This window comes from Carassius gibelio, chromosome B6, assembly GCF_023724105.1.
Source record: "Carassius gibelio isolate Cgi1373 ecotype wild population from Czech Republic chromosome B6, carGib1.2-hapl.c, whole genome shotgun sequence".
In the NCBI taxonomy this organism is placed as follows: domain Eukaryota; kingdom Metazoa; phylum Chordata; class Actinopteri; order Cypriniformes; family Cyprinidae; genus Carassius; species Carassius gibelio.
The window spans coordinates 6699407-6723294 of NC_068401.1; the positions used below are offsets into that span (position 1 = coordinate 6699407).

General features: G+C 35.7%; 1 protein-coding gene across 2 annotated transcripts in view; it reads right to left on the reverse strand.

Annotated features, from left to right (window-relative positions):
* Nucleotides 1-23888, reverse strand: part of cntn4 (contactin 4) — a 121733-nt gene that overhangs the window by 61786 nt on the left and 36059 nt on the right. For both annotated transcript variants that reach the window (XM_052559638.1, XM_052559637.1), the window contains exons 4-5: nucleotides 18516-18691; nucleotides 7223-7318 (exon numbers count right to left, since the gene is read on the reverse strand). In XM_052559638.1, coding sequence (XP_052415598.1) covers nucleotides 7223-7318; nucleotides 18516-18691 — 272 coding nt within the window. The remainder of the gene's footprint in view (nucleotides 1-7222; nucleotides 7319-18515; nucleotides 18692-23888) is intronic.

Sequence of the window (23888 nt, forward strand, 5' to 3'; positions counted from 1 at the left end):
TAATAATAATAATAATAATAATAATAATAATAATAAAATTCAGTAAGCACCCAACTAACAAGAGAATAGTGTCTATCAAGAACATTCTACCTACCAACTGCAACCTGCAAAAATCTTGTTTTTATTAATAAGCTGTTGAACTAGTCAATATTCCACAATCAGGGTCCAATGCAATAGATGTAAACGGTTTAAATACAATGTTGTTTGGTGACTGCTTTAAGAGATTTGATTTACAGACATAATGCAAGGCAGACGGCGCTAAACACAGCTCCTGAATCCTAGGAGCCTAGCACATAATCAGTTGTTTTGTTGTTGGGAATGAGTGGCAGTGTATTCCTGCAGGGCTGAGTTTATTCCCACAGGATTGTGTACGGGTGAGGAAGTGTGTGTGTGTGGGGCGGGTGTTTGTCAGCAGGAAGCCTTGGGGACGTCATAATGTGTGACTGGTGTCCAATGGAGAGGGACACACTGTTTGCTGACACCTAGACAGCAAGGAGAGACGGGGGGCGGCTTAAAGCTGTTGAAACATTTTAAGCCTTTATGACATGCCACTAAAGCTTCATGCAGGCTTTTATTTGCTATCATTTAAACAAATGAAGTAAATACTTAACATACTATATCAGAAACTAAAATAAGTCTCTCACCAATGGAGTTTTGGTTCCTTGCCGCTGTCGTCTCTGGCTTGCTTAGTTGGGGACACTTATTTTCCAGCGATTTCATAGACTTGATTGCACAGAAACTATTTAAACTGAACTGAGCTGGATGATGACATCACTGAATTCAATAGCCGCATTTCCACTGTCGGGCCAGTGCGAGCCAGGGCTTAAAACGGGCCAGGCGGGGCTAATAGCCTCGGGCCAGTAGCACTGAGGCCAGAATAGCACACCGTTTCCACAGTCAGGCCTGAAGCTCCGCTGCGGGTCACTAAAACACGCCCTTTACACGCCTCTCAGGAACAACATCATGCAACCCCATCATTTCACCAACAAAGAGAAGTTATTAGAAAACCAATAAGAAATAAATCACTGGAACATGCGCGATCAAAAAAAGAACATGATAACAGCTTCCTTTTGTTTGCATGCTTTGTTAAATATTTAAATTCAAAAGCATCGAAGTTTTACTATACCAGATAAAATGTGTTTAATGTATACACGATTGTGATAGAGAATAAGAAGCTGACGTCTGATTTCTTCAAATGGTCACATTTACTATGTTTACTATGGTAACGTTAATAACGTTGTGCATGGTCTTTTGCATCGCTTATATTTCTGCCTGTTTAGTGATTATAATCTCAACTTATTATAAAAACTTTTTAATACTGGTGTTAAAGCTGTTATCTTTCTGAAATGATCCACGGTGCTGACGCTCTCCAGACGCGGGGAAACTCCTCTTTGTTCATAACCCCTCCTCTAGCCCCAGCTGGCCCGCTTTGGCCCAAGGTTTTCGTTGGGCCAAAAAAACCTGGTCGTTGGTCCCAAGGAAGCCCAGATGAGGCACGATCAAGCCCCGGAAGTGACAGAGGAAATGCGACTGGCCCTGGCACGCACTAGCACGCCTGCTTTAAGCTCGACAGTGGAAACACGGCTATTGATGAACTGCCTTTAACTGAAAATTGAGTGTGTACTATTGTAATTTTGCATTACTGATACACTATTTTCCTATTTAATACTCTAAAGCTGCTTTGACAATCTGTATTGTTAAAAGTTCTACTGTATATAAATAAAGGTGACATGACTTGACTATAAGCAGGATAAATTGTATAATACTAGTGTAATGCTGTTCGTAAAGATGGGAAGAAGGAGGCAGGAACCGCTGAACATTTAAACAAAAACTGTAATAATAAAATAAACAAAACACAGTGCAACAGCCCCTCGCGGATGACTACCGCGCATAAAACAAAACCAAAACACAAAATAAAACTCAGGCCTGGTCCTCTCTCGTCCTTCACTGTCGTAGCTCCTCTTTTTATCCTTCCGGAGCTCCTCCATGGGACTCGAGACCGGTGAGTGGTGCAGGTGTCGCTCACTTCCAATTACTCCACCGGCCTTGACCCATTCCCACGGCTCTCGGCCCCGCCCCACTCATCACAACTAGTAATCACACCTAAAATATTTTTTACTTGGCAAAATATTGCAAAACTCTTGTAGACATTGAAGGTGGGCTCTTTTGACATGGGACAGTAAGCAAGCACCTACCTACCATCCAGAACACGATAGCAACCAAACAGCAACATGACAATGTAAGAAAATAGTTTTTTTAAAAGCTATGACAAGTCAAAGTTTTGGTGACCACACACAGTACCTGAAATATAAAGTTTCCAGAGCAACTGTCAGGGAAACTTTGACAGCTTTGGATTCAAATGCTGGAGAACACTTTAATACAAACATGTGGAATTAATGTAGTCAAAAGAGGATGTACCAAATTATTGAGTTTTAAATACAATTGAAAATACAGTCAACTTAACTTTTCACTCAAATTGTTAGTATAATTATTAGTGGGAAAACATTAAATAGAGGACTTATCACTAAAGTTTATACATAAATGTTAGCCTAATTTGCTGGGGAAAAGGCAGTGACATGCTATTTGTCAATTCTGATTTGCATAACTGAAACACATACAGTTACCAAGCCATTTGCTTCTCATATAGCATAGGCTGATTTTGAACACTCTGAATAGCGTTGTATCAGACTTTAATTAATATATTCACAGCATGTCCAGATGTTAAGTAGAGGGGGTATGATGAAATACCCTGTGAATGATGACTTAATAAGCCCCATAATGCATGGTGCCAGATTGCATCTCATTTATTCACCGATCATACACGTATAGAATCTTATGAGTTCTCCTTGAGCGTAATCAACAATAAAAAGAGCTTCGTGGCATTTTTAAAAGTTCATAAAAGAGTGTATTTTGTCACTGTAATTTACAACTGCTAACAAAAAAATAATAAGATGGTGTGTATGTATATATAAGTACGTACATACATATATAGAAACACACACACACACACACACACACATACATAACACATATATACAGTAATAATTGTAAATAATTTTAAACAGAATAATTGCTATTATTTATATAATTATTTTCTTATTGAACAAAACTTTGTGTTTATTTTTGGTTTAGAAAGCAATACTTTATATTGGACAAGATGAATAAAATACTGAGGAAGATCTTAATTTTTAGCAATGCATGCAACATTTAACATTTTCTTATTCTATCCATTTTCTTTTTATTTATTATATTATTTAAAAGCCCTTGCTACGTGTACTGCATTAAGCTTACTGAGACTTTTTATAGGACTTGTATATCATTGCTGTTATGTTGATTTTGACTGCTTCCATTGTCCTCATTTATAAGATGCTTTGGATAAAAGTGAAGAGAAAATGCAATTATTGTTTAAACCCATATTTAACAGCTCTCCAAGACAGGCCAAGCCAGTTCATGTGCCCTTCAACCTATTGCTATCAAGCAACCTAAACACAACTTATGCACTTTGACTATGATCTACCAAACAATTAGCTCTCAACCTCATGAGAGATCCTTAGACTTAACCAAGCAAAAAAACAGATAATGTGCAAGAGATCATCTGCTTCCATTTCATAGTCTGAGTCACAAGCTTACACATGTATACACACTTGGGAGGTTTGGCACGCTAATGCATGCTCACACTGTTGCACGTGGCCAAACATCTTAAGGCGTTTGTATTGGAGTAGCGTAAGAGCCAGCTCATAGTTTCTCCTCCAATCACACCCCAATCCTCTCTTCTCGCCTTCTCCCTTGCCAGTGGATCATATACAGCTCAATCAGCATGTGAGAGCGCATCCCCGCGCGGCATAAGGAAACAGGGGGCCAGCTGTCTTCTCTGCCTTATGCTTCCCATGACAGTTGCTCTGGCAGGCAGGACCCTGCTCCTGACGAGAGGTTCTCTGCAGCATATGAGTCCTCAAAGCTGTAGCCAGTCATTCAGGCCCTGAGTGCAGAAGGTAATGAATAGTACTATGCTGCGATATTCATTCGTTACTGCGCCACCCACTGACTATGCCAAGTTTGACTGCGGAGGATGCTTGGGGGAGAAAAAGATGGATGGCATAAATGATCAACGTCATCATCAGCTGTAACAGGAAGTCACTTTTTCCAAAGCAGACAAGAACTGGAGACACACGTCTTTGAATTGTATCGATGTCGAAATACTAACAGCATTAATTATTTATGACTAAACGCTTTTTTTATGAGCGTTTCTGTACCTATTACAGCTTTGATTTGTGTGAGCACTGAATCAGTCCAGCTGTACAGCACTTTTATAGTCTCTAATAGGGCTGTCAAAACTTCAATTTTCAATACCAGGATACTGAATACACGCTTATTCATATTTAAATAATGATTTATATCCATTACAACAATTTATATGAACTAAGTACTATTATAGTATTATTAGTTTTAAATGTTTAATTCATAATCCAAAATATTATTAAAATAACAGGTTTCTATTTTAATATATTATGCAGCCATTACTCCAAAGTTTAGTGCCACATCATCCTTCAGAAATCATTCTAATGTTGATTTGCTGCTCAAGAAACATTTCTTATTATCATCAATGTTGGAAACATTCATGTAAGCATCATATCTTTGTGCAAACCATGCTAAAAAGTTATTTGAACAGAAAGTTCAAATTAAGAGTATTTATCTGTAATAGCAAATCTTTTTAAGCATTATTAATGTCTTTACTGTCACTTTTGATGCATCCTTGCAGAAATTATTATTTTAATTAAATAAAAGATACTACTTATCCTGAACTTGAAAGGCAATGTACATAAATAAATATTATTAATTAATTAAATTAAAAGAACAGAATGCAGCCTTCAAGCATTTGCCAAATAAGAATTTACATTAAGAATTTACATTATTTAACATATTTGTAAACGGTACAGACATTTTTTTTTTATGAAACAAGAAATCAGATAAACTTGAGCAGATACATGGTTTTTCAAAGTGTTCAAATGTTAGTCAGACAAAGTGAAGGCACCAAATGTAATTATTACTTGTTACTACTAATAATGCAGGAAGACAGGTATTGTTACATTTATTAATATTTTAGTACCAACTTAGTACCTTGGTATTTTTTACCACCTCTAGCCTCCAAAATACTCATGAAATATTCAGCCAAACTCTTACAGTTATTATTTCTTTCTTTGTAAAGTTAACAGAGGAAGTCTTGCTTCCTTTCACAGAGTTTTTCCTTCCACGGTGCCACAGAGACAAGGACATGATAAAAGTTAACATACAAAGGCTTCCTTCTGTTTAAATCCAGACACGTTATACTTGCAGTGAATAACAGTTCCTTTTCAGACAGTCTCGTACTCCTGTACTCTATGTTTCCTCCTTCCACGAGTCAAAGATAAATCACGCTCCAACACCAAAATGAATTTTCGCCTAATTTATGAGGAAAGCTGCAAGGAAGCTTTGGCAAACCAATTAGCAGCCACACAGTCAGGAAAACACTTGCCATATCCAACAAAGACAAGAAGTTCTTAAACTTCAGAGAATTTGTGAACGGATATCAAAGACCAAACAATAAAAATAAATAAATACGGTATCTGCAGAAAACAGATACTGTTAAGAGTTTTTTTTGTTGCTGTTGTTGTTTTTTAACCAGCCTCTATGAATGGGGAATACTAATATTACGGTTACACAATGACCGATGAATTGGCGAGATCCCAATTTGTCGGTCATTACCGACATGACGTCTCTGAGGGATACATCCATAACCGAGAAGTAACTTCAACCATTTTACTACAAGGAAACGCTTTAAAACGGCTAAACATGACTCAATTCAATTTCTTCAACAAGACAACTGCACATTTTTCTAGCGAATGACTTAATGACATACTTCTAACTCTTAGACAAAGAAACAATCAACATCTGTGAATAAAATCCCAACTAACATCACCATTAACACATACCATAATTATCTAAATAAATGGCTTGTCAGGAAAAAAATATGAATTATACCATTTGTAACTAGCTGGAAGAGTCTTTGTCTAATCTGATCTCTTTGTTGCTTTGCCACTTCCTGTAGCTGCCAAATTTGGAAAGCAGACCCCGTTGAATGTGACACAGCCCACTCATCTGCTGCATTTCAGCACAGATTCTAACAGTTAGTTCTGGACACCCAATTTGATTTGATTTACTGATTTTTTTATTAATTGATTTCATCCTAAAACATCTCAATGCAGGCTTTACTAACATATAATCTTCAAATTGTTAGCTCTACCCACCCTGTAGAGCTTGATGCTAATCACTTTGATATCAGAGTCTTTTCTTTTTCTAGTTTGTGTAATACCTGTGTGCCGTGCCATTGTTTAAAATCAATCTTATCATGCAGCTCCTCTATGCAGAATTTAAAGATGGTCTCACTTATTTTTAAATTGAATTAGCAACAAAACTTAAATAATTAGCCAATTACTACATATAGAGCATATTTAAGAAGTATGAGGGAAATTACATATACTGTAAACATATGGGGCATATTTAAAGATGATATAAATGTATTTTTGGATGCTGTTCAATCATTTCTTTCTTTTTTTTTTGGAAACCCCCACTTCACAACGTTAATTAGCTCACATAACAAAAGTACGAATGCTTTGGATCCATGGCGCCCTTCAAAAAGGCCACTGTGAAAAAGCACCTATTGTGCAATAAACGCTAACAAAGCACTTCTTCTAACAAGCAACACTGTTGGCGCCATTAATAAGCAGTTAAATCACACACAGCTGGATTAATTGATAGAGGCCATCAAAGTGATGGCAGAGTTAATGAACATTTCACGGTGGAGGTAGAGTCGGGAGATTCCGCAGAGAAATACAGGGGAGGAGCTGCCCAGCATGGATGAAATGTTAGATGCTACAGGGTCTTTGTGTAACTCAGGAAGAGAGCGATCAAGATTTATGGCTTTCTGACCCACCTGGTATAGGGAAGGATGCTGCTTGACGCTACAGGGAGGCAGGTGAGGGTGGAAGTGGGTTTACACACAAACAGCTCAGTCTCCGGAGGGTGACTGGGCTTGCCTACACATGCTGTCAGAGAATTGAGAGATGCTGATGGGATTATATGATCCGCAGATTGGACAACCGAGTGCTGAGAGACTGCTGGAAGACCTCTCCTCTGGAAAAATGAGGTGTAAATGAAATATGAACGAGCTACAAGTAGTACTGACCTCCAGAGTGAGGGGGCGGCCCGCAGAGAAGCACAACTCCTTGTCCTTCCCGGACAGACACAGAACTCCGCTTGTGGGTTTTGAAGTTTTCCAAATCTGAAAAAAAGAAGAGAAAACAGAGAAAAGCATTACACTTATGCTAATATAGACTGTAGATTCATGAAAATATATGCAGCAAATTCAACGTGATTTGTATTTTATTTCTAAAAAACTATTTTACGCTACAATCAGTGAGCCACACAAAGTTAAAGCCTTGGAGGAGTGTCTATACCGATGTGGTAAATAGCCTTCAGCTGGACTGGAGGCTAAATCACCTCCCATTGCGAGAGTTTGAGCCTCTTGCTGACTCAGACTAGAATAAACGGGCAAAAAATGTTCGGGATGAAAGATAAATTCAAAAAGATGGGGCCAAAGAGACTGGGAGAATGTCTAGCACATATTACTGACATTCATGACATCCTGCTGTGTTTTGAATGTTATAGTGCTACTGGATATTTCTTTCTCATGCAATACTCCACCACAATGCTTTGCTGCAGTACGTGTTGCTAAGGTGTTGAAAGTGGATTTTAGTGCATTGCTATTCAGTTGCTAGGGTATTCAAGGTGGTTACAAAGGCACTTTAAAGCAAGTCATTTCACTCTGTGGACATTTTGGTAACGTCCCCCAGACAGCTACTTCAATATAAAAAAAAATGTACCTAACGCAGTAAAAAAACAGCAATGTTTATTCTCTTTCACAATATTACAGTGGCAGATTATCAATTAATAAATAATCTGTTCCAAAGTGTTCCAAAAGTGTTCCAAAACCAAAGTGTTACTGTTGCTCAGTGGTAGAACATTTTGTTAGCAGTGCAAAAGGTTGTGGGTTTAATTCCCAGGGAACACACATACTGGTAAAAAAAAAAAAAAAAAAAAACTATTGCCTGAATTGATGTTGCTTTGGATAAAATTGTCTCCTAAATGCATTAAAGTAACAAAGATTTAGTTTCAAGCATTTTATCTCCTTAAAAAACACTTACGTACCATAGTCAATGATTTGTAAACTAATACATGTTTGCATCACATAACCAGCTTCACATGTATGACTTTTCTGATGTAGTAAACTTGCTCAGTAGCCCACCTGGTAAACCACTTCTCTTGTGAAACGAAGAAACACAAGTCATGATAAAAGCTCAAAGACTTGTAGAAGCAAGGTAAAACGGCAGTGTGTTTTTATCCCAAGTTCACTTTGGGTTTGGTTTAGTGTCTATGATGTTATTTCCGAATATGCAGTAGAGCATTAACTTTTTAGTGCCACTCATGGGACATTTCACAATTCGTACAACAACCAATTTAATAAAACATTACAGATTCACATTTCTCAGTTTTGGATAAAACTGAATTTGCTAACTTCACTGGACATGTTGTGAAAAGACTATGGCAACGTAATATTGCTTTGCAATAATGTCTCCACTGACACAATTTTTTTTTTCCTAACCTACGGAACCTCTCTTTTGTTTGTGTGTGTGTGTGTGTTTCAGTATTTGTTTATCAATGTAATGAAATTCAAGACTTTCCCAGATATTTTGGACAAAAACAATGTATCAAATAATGTCTGTAGCAAAAACGCTGTGGTCCAAGCTTAACATTCAGGCCTAGTTTTTCATTTAATTATATATTATTATTATTTTTTTTTTTTTTAAGGATTTCCTTACTAAATATTGCATTGTGTTTAAAAGTTCACTGAAAGACCATCAAATCTACAATCACCAGCAATTTTATTTGACAACATTTAACATATTTGGAGTAAAGATAAGGACAAAGTCAATGGGTCCCTCCAAACAGAAGAGCGCTCTTGCCCAATTGGGGTGGTGTTTTGCTAAGCGTGAGCCACACATGAGTGCTTTTAATGGCTCCTGCAGTTATCAGGCCCCCTCTGAGTTGTATTCATCACAAATCATGCTGGCAACCATTACAAAGCAGTTCCAAAAAACGCATCAGAAACTGAATTTCCTTTCCTTTGAAACTAATTTAGATTTGACAATTGACGGAAAACAATAACAAGCCACAACAGCTTCCTGCTTCTCCCTTGCGCAATTGTTGCCTAAAATCATTGGGAAAGGTAATTCGTACAGGCAGATCGAATGCATGGATGGCCGCCTTGTAAAGTCTCAGGTGGGAACTTTTGAAATGCGCTTCGTTACAGGGTCCTTTATTGTTTTTCAGAAACAAAAATGAACAATTAGATGATAAGCCTAGGCAATTGACTAGACACTGGGGTTAGCTGTAACACAGGGAAGTTTATGCTAGTTTTCTTTAGTACTGCTTTTATATGTTGGTTTCAAACCATTTAGTAAATTCTTTCCAAATAAAAACAACCTGAATTATTAAGACAACAAACATAATTAAGGACTACTGGATTGAGAAAAGCTGTCACATTTATATATAAGCAGGTCATCATATGTGAGAAAATGATATAATTACTAATACCTAAGGGCCTTTTTTGTATGACTTCATAATTATTTAAATGTTTAATTTGAGCTGAAAAGCCTACAATAGTTTATTCAGTGTCAGGTTCTCAGTATGACAGCTTACCACATGTAATGTGACAACATGTCCGACTTTATAATAATAAAATAGCACGTCTTTGCTGAAATGTGTCTTTTTAAAGAATGTGTCTATCCAGAAACTGTCTTTCAGTACTAAACCTACAGTACCATGAGAAATATTCACTGGATTAAAAAGTGTGAAAACATACGCACTGAAAAAAAGAGGAAATTGAGAGACTTCATGAATTAATTTGCTTAATTCCCATACCTAAAACCCACCACTAAATTCCGCTCTCAACATGACTGGAATAATCTTGAAATTATTTGATGTTAAATCACTGAAGAGAGTTTTAATGGCATTCCTGTTGCACTTCAAGGATCAAAAATATAGATGCTGATGTAAAAAAAAAAAAAAGAGAAAAAAAAAGAGAGAAATTCTGCGAGACCAGCACGCTTTTGAATTGGAAAGAGTGAAGTCAGCTTTGTGAGCCCCTGCTGTCATCTTCCTCAAAGGGATTCTGCAGTCGCTCAGCTGAAAAGTACATCAAAGTTCAGAGACCCCTTTACTTGAGTGACTCACATTGAAGAACACCTCACAACTGGCCTCATCTAACAACATCATTACCATGAGCTCTTATATAGGTCGGTATAAGTCTCAAGCCACATGCTAATGCTGACATTTAATGGCACACATTGCACAAATCAGAAGAATTAACCCACATTAACCTCGTCTCCAATGATCCTGGCTCTGTGGTGTCACCTGGAGCACTCATGCAGAGATGAACTGGCTAAATCAATGCTAAATCTTCCTCACTTCCCCCTATAAACACAGACCAGCGATTGGTTCTGCTTCGGGGCTAGATTTAAATGCAAAATTATGGCACTCGGTGGTTTATGAAGATGACTAAAAGGTCAGCTAGAATGTGTCATGTTGGCTAGAGGACAAGTCTATTAGGGGGCTTTGGCTAATTATTCCTTAAAACATAAATTTCCTTTTAACCCTGGGAGTCAGCGACAATTTGAAATACTGGTCTTCTATTAGGAAAAGCAATTCCTGTGCATTTTTCACAGATTAATATGTGACTTTGTGGTAAAGGCTCAAACACCTCTGCAATGAGCAATCTGTAATGAAGGAGTAATTTATGTAATTGCTTTTTCGCTGGGACAGAAAATCCACATCAGTGAGCTGTTGAAACCAAGCTGGCTATTTTTTATTTTTTTTTACGGATGATGGTAAACGGGTTAGAAATGACACTAAATTATGTTGAAATTCACACTTATTTTAGTAACTGGTACAACTTACTGTGTTTTTAAAATTGCCTCTTTGTGCGAAAAAAACTAACAAAAAACTTACATGTGGTTAAAATAAAAAAAAATTAAATAAACATAAAAATATGTATCAGGACAGCTGGGCCTTTTTCCCTAAAGCCCACCGAATGCTCAGCTTCCAAAGGCAACTGAAATGAATTCAAGTCACAGATGTGTCATGAATTGTATGAAGCTTATTGACAGACTGATAATACTTGTAATACTTGCAGGCTAATTACCCGTATGAATGTCAGGGCATGGCTGGGAATGAGGCATGCAAATTATTCATCATTTGTTCATATTAATGTGACACAATGTACTAGTCTTTGTTTTGGAAGGCAATTACAAAAAAAATCAGATTCAGTATTTGTTCGTGAAAAACGGGCTTTACAGTGAATTCAGTCAAATAGAGTCCTTCTGTCATTACTACACTGGCAGATGGACAGACAAAAGAAAAAAAGATGTTTTAAAAAAAAGCTTTTATAAGATACTACCTTCATAAACCGTTAAAAGAATAAAATAATTGGTTATTCTTATTGAATATGAATATTAAATCAATACAATTTATTTGAATGAATATGCATCAGTGCACACCAATATAATATATTTTTACTACAATTTTTAACTTTAGTAATATTTACAGTAAGTTAAGTCTACACATTACCCAAACTTCAAGGAAAATCCTGGCAGTAGTACCTGGATTGTGGCCAATAAGCAAACCAAACAGCGAGCGCTTGAGCACTCATGATTATAACCCTATTGGATTCGATCTAGACATGACGGGAAGGCAACAAAGGGCTGGACTGCCACTTTCATGTCAATGAAACACAGGATGTTAGATAAAAGACTAACAGAAGCCATACAATTGAGAGCCTGCAAGAACAAAGTGGACAAACACATTCAACATCTAAGGTACTGAATTAATTTGAGGCAGGAAAAAAAGAAAATAATGTCTTTTGGGGTATATTTTGGATAGAGATAAAAGCCGGAGTGATTTGGAGAGGGGACATATGGTCTTCCGCAGCGAGAGTGGGGCGCACCAGGTTTGATCGCAGCCGGTTTACCTTTATCGGGCTACTGACAATCCCAATCCTGATGTCAATATAGTTTTTTTGTCTGCCTTTTATTTTTGGGAAGGTTACAAGTGGTGCTCCGCGCTCCATAAACACACACCGAAAAGAGCAAAGAGACTATTGTTGTTTAAAGTACTCAGCAGGCTGTTTCCTTCAGGATAGCACACAGCTGAGGTTTTTCAAAAAGAAAGTGAAATAGACAGAAAGGAAGAGGGGTACTTAAATGCTTCTTTTAATATACACAGCTGAATCCATTCACTTTTTTATTTCCCCTGAAGAAACATGGCATAAAAGCATCCGGCACCAGCCACTCACATGAAGGCATGACTTTGAAAAGAATACACGCACACGCATGCTCATAAACATTTGGGGCTGGGGGGATCCAGATGGTATTCATTTAAACAGTTCAGACAATGCAGTGTTATGAAATAAAAATGTGGTAAATACGCATTTAACACTTACAGGGATACTCTAAATCAGTGCTTGTCAACTGGTTTGGCTTCAGGACACAAATTTTACACTAAACATCAAGTACAAGCCAAATTGTTTTGAACTGTTTAAAATCAGATGTAGACATTTACATTTAAGTATAATTTAAAATGTAGAATAAATGACAAAAAAATAATTAGCAATAAATAAACTGTGTCCAAAAAACAGCTTGCATGGAAATAAAAATAAATCAAACTTTTAAAACGTCAAAATACCCTTGATACACCATAGAAATACTTATTTTCCCAAAACAGCATTAGTTTAATTCCCAGTTCAGTCATGGTGTTAGTGTCAAACTGTTACTATATTCCAATGGGGAATGTCTATTTTTTTTATTTATAAAAACTTTGGGAATTTATTTAATCTCTAATAACTAACAGCATGTGTTTTTACCTGAATGACAGGCATGCATTTTGGACTGAGAAACAAGACATGGTGCTGCCATGACGCAATGTCCCATGAGCACTTTTCCGATTCTGCAATTCATAACGGTTCGAAATGAAGAAAAACGACACCACTGAAGAACTTCCAGCTATGTAAAACCGATCTGATGGGAGGTAGAGTAATCTAAATGAACCTGACTATCAAGAGCCGCCACCGTGGGCGATTTGTAAATGCCAGCATAACTTATCATGGTCCTAGTGAGCTGTCGTGTCTTTATAAAGACTGGTGATACACGCGACCCACCCTCCACAGGAAGGAGATATAATCCTCAAATCAGACTGGCAAAGGAACTCCAGCTGTTTCTCACTGTCAATTGGGACTGAATAAAAAGAAATCCCTCAGATGCTTGATTACCAGCTCTTCCTCTCTCCCTCTTTATTAGCTGTCACATTTGTACCCCTGTGAATATTTCTCAGGGTAGGTTTAATTTTGAAAGTCAATTTCTGTACAGACACATACCTTGAAATCTGAGCTACAAAGCTCAAGCTATTAAACCATTACTGGTCAGGAAAAATGATATTTGTATCTGTAGTTCATTTAACGTGTTTAAACCAGCAGTGGTGCATGTTGACACAATTCAATTATTCTTGTGAAAAACACCAGTATTACTACAGTATCTACACCATACCTGAACTAAAAGTTATCATATAAAAAAATATCGCAGTACAAAGGTGTAGAAACAATTTGCACTTACAAAAATGGCAAGCAAATCTCACGTTAGAAAAAACAAACAAACAAAACAACCCCCTCCCCCGCAAATAACACTGATTTAAACGTAAGCTTGAAATACAAAGAAATAGTATTTTCTTCTTAAACACATTCACATATTCTGTTTAATTTACAACCTTTTACAACATTATTTGTCCATGTATTGTCGACTATTTAATGAATTCATAATAATTATGTAATGCAAACGATTAATAAAAACAAAAATGTAAAAGGCACCACAAAAAATATCAAACCACTGTTTCAGCCAATGAAATGTCAATTTGCCTCAATATAAATACATTGAACACAGTTTAGACTTCATTATATAGAGTTTGCATTGCTTTAATGTATGACGCTATGATTTAGTGAATTTCTGCTTTTCCTCGAAAGAAAATTATAGTACATTCACAAAAACAAGACTAATTTTTTTTTTCTTCGAAACTAGACGTTCTAAACTACTGCTATAGAAAGAAATAAAAAAAGCATTTGTGCAATCAGACTCCAAACCTCACTATTTCTGAGATTCTGAGCCCTTCTGACAACTAGACCTGGTATCTTGACTATATATAGTATGTAATGTCTTCAGTATTCACTGACCCATCAAATAACATCAGCTGAACTGCAAAATATTCTTTCAACCTGTCACCACAATGTTCAACATGTTGTTAACTCTGCAGATACGCAGTTTAATTTCTTACAAAGTCAAAAAGAACTTTAATTGTTATTGCCCATTAAGAGCGAGGTCTTTTTCAGGACCCAAATATGAAAATGAGAAGATGGTACATATGTGAAATACGATTAAGACGCAGCACACAGCCTTCTCTATCAGTGGCATTTTAATTAAAACATCCAGCAATTCCCCAGAATGCAATTACTGCTTTAGGGATTGGTGCATCGACACTGACAATTTTTCTCATTTCCTATGCATCTACTGACAACCCTTTCAATATCTGCCTAATTCATCCAGTCCTATTCAGAGAGAATGAAAAAAGGAACATTTTATCACATCCAAAGAAAGTCTCTTTTATAACCTGTACTTTTGATCATTTGAAATCACACAAAGGCAACATACAAGCTTACACCAAAGTAATCATAAATGTATTTTCACACATTAAGTGATTTTCAACAGTCATTTATTTGAAAAGAAAAGGCAGAGGTGTTTAGAGACAAATACATTATAAGAGACGCAAACTACTTCATGAGCCACCTATTCTTTCCCAAGCTGACAGAAAGCTGCTAAATGTCTGCATGAATTAAATCCAGTCTTGTGCAAATTGTATTATACAAAAGACAAATAAATCTCATGAAATGGCTTCATTCATGTTGTTTTCCTTTCTGTGTTAATGTTTTTCTTAATGAAGCAGGATTTAAAAAACTGACAAAGGGACTCATTTTAAAAGTAAAGCCATTTTCCCCCATATAGACATGTTTTTAATCATAACATCAGTGTATTAATGTATTAACAAAACCACTCTAAGTCAAAATTTAAGGTTAAGGAATGATCTATACTTACTGTATTTAGAAACCAGAAGTGTGGTTTCAAATGTATTTTAAAAAGTGTATAATTGACAAATTTGGTGTCATAAACTATATAACCCATAATCCTCTAACATATTTTTCAGAGAATTTCGCAGAGAATAGTAAGAGCAAATGCCGTAGCTGAGTTAGTCTATCAATACTCTGAAACCATGGACAATTCTGTATATATATATTTTAATTAGTGCTTTCAAATGATTAATCGTGATTAATCACATCCAAAATGTTTGTTTACATAATATATGTATGTGTACTGTGTATATTTATTATGTATATATAAATACACATACATACAGTAAATGGTTTTAAAATATTTATATACATAAATACATAAATGTATATACAAATAAATATAAAAATACATTTATGTATTTATATTATCATATTTGACATTATATATTATATATTAATAAATGTAACAACATATTTTTTCAAAAATATATAAATTTGTATATAAACGTTTGTATTTATATATACATAATAAATATACACAATATATACACATTTATTATGTAAGCATTTGTTTTGGATGCGATTAATCACAATTAATTGTTTGACAGCACAAATTTTTATATTTGGCAGCAAAATGTAAACACATAACTAGTAGTCATTTATAAATATAAATATTATAAATATTTATATATTATTTTGTATTCAATTACGTAAATCACAACTCTTTATGAGATGGATAGTATACTTCCATGAAAAACGTCAAGCACAATGCTTAGCTTTTTTAGAGAAAATCTTTGATGTACCTTTGAGTATAAGAGGAGTCGCATATAATTGACCTCAAAGCTTATACATATAAACCAGCAGCCACAAACCTCCAATTTTCAGCATTTTCCTTAATCTCCTTTACAGCATTAAAACATTCGATGAAGTTGGAAATGCGACTTCTTGACTTCACCTTTATGTGTTCGCATGCACAATCTGGTCGCCTACAAATTCTCCAGCATTAGATACCAAATTAGAAAATATCCCATCTAATAACATCAGCTGCCCTTTAAATTATTCTCTTGAACCTGCACCACTCCATCATGCAGCGGAGTTAATTAAGCTATGGAGAGAGTAATAAAGAAGATGGATGTGGAGCAGTCAGAGACACGTGCCCCCACCACACAACAACAACTGAAGCCTAGTAAGGTCAGAGACCAGCGATTGATGGATCTGTCAGCCAATTGTCTTACGATGACAGCGTACGTTCTCCCTACAGAATTTGGATTGTTCCTGCCATATAGTTCCATCGTCTTCAGGCAATGTGGTGAATCAGAATTCATTTCGAAAAGTCTGTTTGTCATTTGCGATCAGTGCTTTGCAACGTCCAGCTTTACAATAAATATTTACACCTGTTGCACAGATCAAAGCTACGATCAGGTGGAACTACGCTAGGCGTAGACAATGCGTATCCACTCTGACACATTCTCCCGCAGTTATAGATATAGCTGAGACGACGCTCATGCCGCAATGGCTACAACTACTAAAATAGAAAGGATTTGCTCAAGACATCATAACAAGTGAAGCCACGGTGCCATGATTTCATTGAGTAAACATTTCCTAACAAGTCCACGTTTTTATATCTGAAGTCTCCTTGCACACTCCCATGACAGATTTAATCAACGTTAAGTAAAATATAATAAATTTAATACAATGCTTCTCTCTAAAGTTATTTTTTATAGCTTACAATCAAGTTTATGAGCAATGCATGTCTTTCCTGAGGTAAATGTAACTTAATGTGTCATGTTGTGTTTTACTGGCATCTTTCTGTGGCAAAAAAAAAAAAAAAAAAAAAAAATACATGTTTATAGTTTGTATTTTGTGAAAATATTTGAAAGCTAAATCTGAAAGCTGATCTTATATTTCTGGTTATAAGTAACAAAGCACAAAACTTATTGCGACTATTGGATGGCACGATGCAAATAATGAATGGAATTAAAGACATGAAATATTCCCAAGCATGTACACTGTCCTTCCAAGCAGATGTCAAATGGTTCTTTTAATATCCCAGTTCATATGTAATATTTTACTGCATAATTATAACATGCTGTAAAGATATTTTGTATTCAATGTCGGCAGGTGGTCTACGCCGAGCTTTGCGATTGATATCACTTATCCTGCCCGAAAAGACCATCAACATTACAGTTCGCGTCAGCAGTAGGAATGAACTAACAGACATGAATCCTAAAAACTAACAATGTCTGAGCAAATCATGACTTTTCACTTTACGCCTACCTCTGACTAGGCTTAAGGTTTAGACTCAGACATAGCATACGCCGACAAGGTGCAATGGGAATAAATTCTAGGCACGACTTAAAGCGCATTTTAGTCTTGCCTAGTCTTACAACCGGGTGTAAGGCCCCAGAAGGTCTAAAGAAACAATAGAACTTACTGAAATGTATAATGTCTCATGTAATCAATAAAACAATAAAAAAAGAACTGTCCATTAATCTGATAGTCACCTTCAAAAAACTCTAGATTTTTTACATTTTTTATAAATAAAGTATATGCACTATATTACATATTCATTATATAATCTTTTTAATTTACATTTGAAAAAATGTTATGAAAACCATTTTTTAATCAAGCATTTGGCAATAGTATATTCCAAATTATTTTATATATATATTTTTTAACTTATGCATATTTACAATTATTTATTACTGATTTATTTTTATTAAAATACATCTAAATTATATAAAAATTGAAAGTTTATAGTTGACTTATTATCATGAAAAATAAAAAATAAAAATCACATACTGTGTCCTGTGCCCTCTGGAGAAATGATGCAATTAGTTTGGTAGTACGCTATTTGAAAGCTTTTCTTGTGGTGTGTGGAAAGGGTGGAGCTTAAACCAATTAGCTGTCAGTCGTTGCTTGCAAAACAGCCATAACAAGGAGTGCAAGGCTTGAATGTGTTTCACTGAATCTCATTTTTTGATATCTCATTATCAGTCCATATAAATGATGACTGCATGACTGAATCTGGCCCCTGAACAACCTGTGTGTATGTGAGATACAGAGTGAAAGAGAAACAAGAACGAGAGAGACTGAGAAAGCGACAAGGCTCTCCACAGGGAAATCATTTCCATTTTGATCAGCGAGGAGAACAAGGGCCACGCTACCAGTGTGTGCCGTCAGGTCTGCAGTGTCCTGTTTGTTTGGGCCTGATGTGTGCTGCTGAGGTTTGATCAGAGATCAGAATGTGACTTACAGGCAAAGGTTAGGCTGGACTCCCTGCTGACAATAGTCCCAAAGGAGTTGGAAGCAAGGCACTGGTACGTCCCAGCGTCCTCATCTTTATTGAGATGGTTGATGCGAAGGTTGCCTCCAGAGAGGCTGTGATGGGAGCCGGGTTTAGGGTTGAGCAGGCTGCCATTTAGCTTCCACCTACAATACAAAGGAGTTCACAGTTCAGAGATTTCAATACGAACTCATACATTTCTTATCATGACCTTCCATGACCTAAATGCCATAACAAAACTTATTTTGTAGCTGTATTCGGTTATTCTCAAAAACAAGGGCATAAATGAAAAATAAATGAAACTATTAATTTACACCACTGTTCAAAAGTTTGTCACAGTACGATTGTCAAATAAATTAATACTTTTATTCAGGAGGAACCCATTAAATTAATCAAAAGTGACAATAGACATATACAATGTTACAAAAGAGTTCCATTTCAAACGATTTTATTTTCTTTTCTTCTTTATTCAGCAAATAAACAGTTCACATAAATATATTGAGAAGCACAACAGTTTTCAACATTAATAATAATAATAATAATAATAATAATAAAAAGCTTCTTAAAGCACCAAATCGATATATTAGAATGATTTTTACTTAAAATATTAAGAATATATATATATATATATATATATATATATATATATATATATATATATATATATATATATATATATATATATATATATATATATATATATATAAGACTTGCACTCTATTTACTAACTGTTTATTTTCTATTAAAAAACCTTGCTATGTGTACTGTGTTAGGCTAAGAGAGACTTGTTATAGCACTTGTATATCATTGCTGTTTTGTTGATTTTGATTTCTTCCATTGTCCTCATTTGTAAGTCACTTTGGATAAAAGTGTCTGCTAAATGACTTAATGTAAATGTAAATGTAAATATAAAGTGGCTATAAAAACTATTTGGATACTTAGGCCACTCTTAAAAAAAGTCATCTATTTAAAAGACATAACACAAAAAATTATTTGCAAAAACAAATACCGTCAAGAGAGTTTTTGAACACTGAATGAACATACTGAATGTATTTCTGAGTAGTTATTTGTATTCATCAGCAAATGAATTTATACACTTTGTTAAATATTTTTTTGAATATTTTATAGAATGACACAGGATATCTTCAGGGTTACAAACATTGGAGTCAATCTCATTTAATAAAGTTTAATAAGAAGGGTGGAATTGGTGTTACCAATTGTTTTGCAACTATCAAGTGCCATCAGACAAATCTGGGCTGTTGAAACAAATCCTCCAAGTGTCATCACACATAAAGAGAACCAGTGAACTGCGCTGAGTTACTAAGATCCATAATTATTAGACTCCAGAGTAAAGCACTTAGTACACTACACGAACTCCAAAGGGATTGTCCTTGCAATTAGTGCACTGTAAAGTGCTTTGCATAAAAAGTGTCTGCTAAATGAAAAGCAACCAGCTGTAGTCCTGATAAATTCAGAAGCCTGTTTTCCCCCCATACCAAGATTAATGCCCAGAATGGCACAGCTTGTGACCATCCATCTTGTTGAACACAAAGTCATACAGCATCAAATATGAGCTTTATCATGGCAGAGCACCAATCAAAACTAATATTTGCAGTGAGCACCCCCATATTCTATAGCATGCAGTGTGATTACTACATGAATTTACTGAGATTACTGAAGGATAGAATTCATTTAAGTTATCGTTGGATTCTCCTACCCTTCAAACAGCCTTATTAAAACAAACAAGCTGCCAAATCAATTCAAAAACTCACATATAAAGCAGACTTTGAAATATTGCTGTCTTTTCATCATTAACAGTGGTAATGGAATGACATCTGCACTTCATTCATGAGGGTATATGTGTGTTATGAGAGACTTGGATAAAGTCGTGATATATAGGTTTATGACTTATCCAATCATAAAGGCTGTGATTTAATTAAGTAAATCACAGCAGGATTTTTATTTATTTATTATTTTTACTGTTTACTTTTTATTCTACACTGAAATATTACAGAATTAATAATAACAATTTTATTTATTTATTTATTTATTTATTATTATTATTATTATTATTATTATTATTATTATATATATTTTTTTTCAATTAATTACATTTTCACCCAAAATCATGTAGCCCAAGATCTATGTTCGATAGGAATCCTAACTAGCTGAAGTTACATTATTAATAACCACTGATTATCTTTTAATCAGAAATATTTGGGTAACACTTTATTTTACAGTCCTGTTCCTCATGTACATGCTATGTACTTATTATAGTAATTACGATAACTATGTAATTACTAGGTAACCCTGAACCTACCCCTAAACCTAACCCTACCCCATGTAGTTACCTTGTATTACTAGAACTTTCTTAGATAAATACACTGTAAGTGCACAAAAAGTACATGTATGTACACGTATTGTAAAATAAAGTGCAACCAATATTTGCTTATATATTTCACAAACAGGCTGATTTTACTGATGTCCCTGCATGGTTCAATAAACAATATTTTAATAACTTCTCTTACAACCTCCCATTGCAGCATCTTCCCCCTGATTTTTAAAAACCCACAAAATATGTAAAAACATATTTTCCTAACCATGTTGACATATCAAAAGGCTTTATCCTTTTTTAAGCCAATATTAATCACTACATCAGTTGCCAGACTGCTTATAACCAGTTTTACTTCTGTAATGTGATGGGACATATTTTTAAGTGAAACACGATGCTTAAAAAGTAGGGTGTGAGATGATTTGAATCAAAAAGTGGTCTCTAAATGGCACTTGGTGAACAGGGGTTGAAATCTAAGGATTGGTGATGACAACTCAAAACTAATTTGAAACAGAAATTTTGAAGACTAACTACTATGTTACCTTTGAAATAACATGCACAGCTGAATCATTTACAATAACATCAGGGACCAAATTAGAACATACATGGGGTCAATTTGGATTTCATGGTGACTTAGCCAACAACCTTCAGTTCAAGACAAATGATAAACCATTTTTGCTTTGCTAGTCTGGGATATACGCAAGGTGCCCCTGCTTTGTGTCTGACAGGCTGATTAGCCTTACAGGCTCAGTATGGTTAGGGTTAGCAGCACATTTAGGGTTACGTCCTCGACCGCCTGTCAGGAACAAAGCAGGGCGCCTTCCACCAATCTCAACTGCAGATGTTGCAGTAGACGCCATTTTACTGGAATAAAACAGATAAAGTTTAAGATAATCATCTTTTTTTTCCCTACAGGAGTGTAACATAATTGGTATAACATTATTCCCTGTCACCATTTAGGAGTACACTGATTTCACTAATAGACATGAATTAAATGACAAAAAAACGTCAGTTTTGAATTCATGGTTCATTAAGATGGCATCAAAAAGTGGCCCTAAAGTGGTAGTAAATTAATAAATTCCCGTCATTCCAAACCTGGATAACTTTCTTTCCTAGGTGGAACACAAAGGAAGATATTTAAAAAAAGGTTGGCAACTAAACAGATTTGGTTTCCATTGACTTCCAATGTATGGACAAAAAATACAATGGAAATCAATGGGAACTGAAACTGTTTAGTTAACAACATTCTTCAGATTACCTGAATTTGAGGTGGGTATATGATATTTTATGACAGAATATGACAGTGCACTATCCCTTTAACTAGCTAGAAATCTAATGTTAAATCGCCCAGCATGTGGTACGTTCACACATACTTTCTAAATGGTGTTTGTAGTTCGACATCTTGTTTTCTTTGTCTGTTTCACATTTGTATACAGATGCTTCTTATTTTCCTAAACAAAAACAGAATCTCCCTAATGCCCTCTGAGATGCGGGTCATTTGCACACACAAAGACTCTTCACACCGGGAAGCGACTGCGTGTCTATGCAAAGCTCCAAAATAATATGGGTGTAGCCCTACATCGCTTCTTTCAGGACTTCTGCTCTCATGTCTAATTTGAATCTAGTATCTAAATCAAAGATGCCGACACATTCCCATCCCCACGGCGAGTGTTTTCAAAAGACAAAAACGCAATAAATATTTCATATTTGTAGCCCACAGCGAACGATACTGCACGGTCTTCAGAGATGCCGGTAATTGATAGGAGTGGAGAGTTTCCAAATCTCAGGCTCAATAATAAGATGATTTCCCCTTCCTGCTAGTTTCCAAGTGCCCTATTCTGCTCTGTTTGATCGTAGAGAGGCTGATGAAAAGAAAAAGGGACGAGCATTTGTTTCTGACAGTAAAATGAGTTTCTTGTTTGCTTGAGATTCTTGTTTGGGCCATTTGTGAAGTGTAAAAGCACACTTGCAATTAGGAATAATGACAACACCACATCAAGTGCGATCAAACTTTTAAAAGAAACATCGATTGATATATCGCTTCTAAGACATCTAATTATATGAAATAGCATGGCGTTGAAACAAGAGAAGGGTACGGATGGATGTCATCAGTTATTACTAACCCCCTGTCCCTGGAAGAAATTGAGATTTCACCACCTACAGTTCCCATCTTGGGTGACAAAACATCCAGTTCGTGTCACAGACAGCCTGTGTTCTTTCTCTTTATCTCCAAGTTTTAGTGACACATTTGCATTTTCACACTACGCCAATGCTTTGTTCTCGTTTCATCGTGGGGGCCAGAAATACCACCGCGTTCTCCCAGAAAATGTAACAACTTCATTTCAAAAGATCAATTATCAGCATACAAATGAGAATGCTGGTATATGACAGCATGTCAAGAAACTTTGTGTAACCGTTAAAAAAACGGCCACTTCCCATCTGCTGCTGTAACTATGGCTACAGGCTCTCCTTTGATTGACAATTCTCCCTCAACTTCACGGGCGAGGTGATGCAAAGATACTCTATAGCATTCTCTAGTCTCCTTCATGTTTTAAGCTGAGGTTCTTGAAGTGAGGTAAAGAGGAGAAGTGAATTAGAATGAGAAGCTAAGAGAGAGAAGGTGGGAAGTCTGAAGTATAGGAGCAGCTGTCTTGTCAGATCAAGAGAACCAAGCAGTGTAATTTACAATAAGTTGTTAAACTTCAATTATACTGCCTCTTCAACCTTCTCCATAAAGAGTAGGTATTGCAAAGCGTCAGACCGTGGAAGGTTAACAGGGCTATTCGATGATACACCGTGATTTTTTTAGCATTTGATTTTTGATATTTTAAAGAAAATCACATTGCCATGCATCACATGTGATGTCTCACACAATATATAATACCAGTTAAAAGTTTAAACACAACTGACTCCAAACTAGTGGCTTTCGATCTCGTGCTTAAATGCTTAAAATTTGCATAAATTTTTTATTTCTGTTTATTGTTCTATGAGTTAATCAATCTGACCGCACT